At 36.3% G+C, this 2176-nt stretch overlaps 1 protein-coding gene across 1 annotated transcript; it reads right to left on the bottom strand.

Moving 5' to 3' along the window:
* Positions 1-377: 377 nt before the first annotated feature.
* LOC113296714 lies at positions 378-1846 on the bottom strand. The gene has a single exon (XM_026545035.1). It carries the CDS (start codon positions 1641-1643, stop codon positions 546-548), a length of 1098 nt encoding a protein of 365 aa, XP_026400820.1. The 5' UTR covers positions 1644-1846; the 3' UTR covers positions 378-545.
* Between the last annotated feature and the right edge of the window lie 330 nt (positions 1847-2176).

Raw genomic sequence — 2176 nt, forward strand, 5'->3', positions numbered from 1 at the left:
CATTTCATTTCCAAGTTAATTTCGGTTTACATCACAATGCAATGCTAGCTACTGCAGTCCCTCCCACAATTCACTTCCAGGAGGAAAAGAATATTTTTTGGCGATGTCAGTGTAGGACAGTGGTAAAGTCAATGAATACAATACCAGCGATCTGAATTCAGAATTCGCCAATACCAAATTCTTTACTGATAAAAGAAGGAGACTTCTTTTTTTTTTCTTACTGGAATGGGATTTCATCCTCCATTTTTACATCTTTAAAAGTTTCTTTGAGATTCAATCAATTATAATGGACAATTAAACACTGTATACACTCTAATTTGACCAAGGAAACAAAATTTAAGCTTCTAAAGTAAATATTAGACAGCACAACCAGCACATTCTCTCAATTGTCAACAAAGTTTTTATTTTCTTTTTCCTCTTTTTTGGATCTTTACAATAAAGAAAACAACAAACACAATGATAACTCAAGAATTCAATAACATTTCTGATTTTTCAAAAAAAAAAAAAAGAGATCACAGAGTAAAATGATCTGAAATTTTCATGCACTACAAATTAAATCCTTTAGCAATACGATTTGCGGCTGGATTAAATCCCAAACATCCAAAGAATCCTTGTCTGTATGGTAAAACAGTTTTCCTTTTCAACTCTTCTGAATTAGCCCGATTCATTGTGTAGTGTAACTCGTGAGCTGAAACATTTCCTCTTCTTCTCGATGATGTTGAACCAGCACTATCAGTAGACCTGAAACTTGAACTTTTTACATCTTCTTTCTTTGATAATACTGCAAATTTTCTAATGGTTTCTTTATCGTTAGCCCTCCCTTCTGACGCGCTTCGGAACAATAACAAATCCCTTAATCTCCATTTCTTATAACCTCCGAATGACCATTTTGATGAATTCGTTGGTACTTTTGGTTCTTGTTTCTCATCTTCTTCGAATTGATCAGAAACTCGAAATGGAGAAAGTGATCTAGTCCATCTCTGTGCCGAAGTTTTCTTCGAATTGGAACCTGTCCTTTTCTCGTTTCTGCCTCTCTTTTCATGTTCATGTTCTTGTTCTTGTTTTCGGCTTTCTTCCATTGCAACAGCAAAAGGATCGATATCTCTGTTTCTTTGCCTAGGCGAAAACGCGTCGCGAATAATCTTCTTTCCTTGTGAAATTGGTGATCTTGGTGATCTAGGTGAAGAAACTAAGCTTTTCCGATCATCATCGAAACCGATTTTTATCCCGGGTGGTGGTTCTAAAGGTCGGATTTTTCCACCATAAAATAATTCATCAGCTGCAGAAAGTGCTGAACTTTTCTCAAATTGACTATTGAAATCAAAAGCAAACTCACCATCATCGTCATCATCCTCATTTTCTTCTTCTTCTGATGATGGTTTGAGCCTGTGTTTGGGTGTACCTGGTTTTTCTTCCCAATTAAAAGGAACCATAGAATTAGAAACACCATTAATACTTGGGTTTTTGTTGAATTCTCGATAGATTGAAGTAAAACTAGTTGGACTAGCAGGAGCACTGAAATATAAATCATGATGAGTTATAAGTTTAGGACTTGAAGGAGCACTGATATATGGTGTTGAACAGGAACTATCATGGATGAATTCCATTAATGGTGGTGGTGATTGTGTGACCACTGCTGCCATCTCTCCGTTTAGCTATTTTTTTCTACTCTGCCTTTTCTTTTTTGTGAGGAGAAAGTGAAATTAGTTGGACTTTGTGGGTTTTGTAGAGAAATTTGAGAGAGAGGAAACCAGGAAAGAGAAGAGAGACAGGGCAAGCAGAGATGATTGACTAGAGTAAAATATACGGGGAGATGATTTCATTTCATTTTAGCCGCCAATTTTTAGTAGTCCCTTGTTTTTCTACCTTTCAGACTTTGTATACGTACGCTAACGTGGGTGATGAACTCAGAGTGTTACTATTATTTTGGTTACCTGCTTCTCGTCCTGACTTGAGAACCCTGTAGTTTAGACTGTAGTAGACTATACTTATGCTGTGTTTTCTTGTACTTGGCAGTGTGAGAGAGCGTGTTTTTTTTTTCTTTTGACGTTAATTTATACCTATACAAATGCAACATTAACTCCATATGACACCCGTTTTTATGATCCAATTTGGTAGTACAAGTTTCTCTAGTTACTCGAGTGTGATTGATAGAAACATGTTGCGTTGAACGAGT

Source organism: Papaver somniferum, chromosome 1, assembly GCF_003573695.1.
Source record: "Papaver somniferum cultivar HN1 chromosome 1, ASM357369v1, whole genome shotgun sequence".
In the NCBI taxonomy this organism is placed as follows: Eukaryota; Viridiplantae; Streptophyta; class Magnoliopsida; order Ranunculales; family Papaveraceae; genus Papaver; species Papaver somniferum.

Bases quoted from the DNA above. Each gene is read 5' to 3' on its own strand.
- LOC113296714 (XM_026545035.1), bottom strand. From the start codon at position 1,643: ATGGCAGCAGTGGTCACACAATCACCACCACCATTAATGGAATTCATC.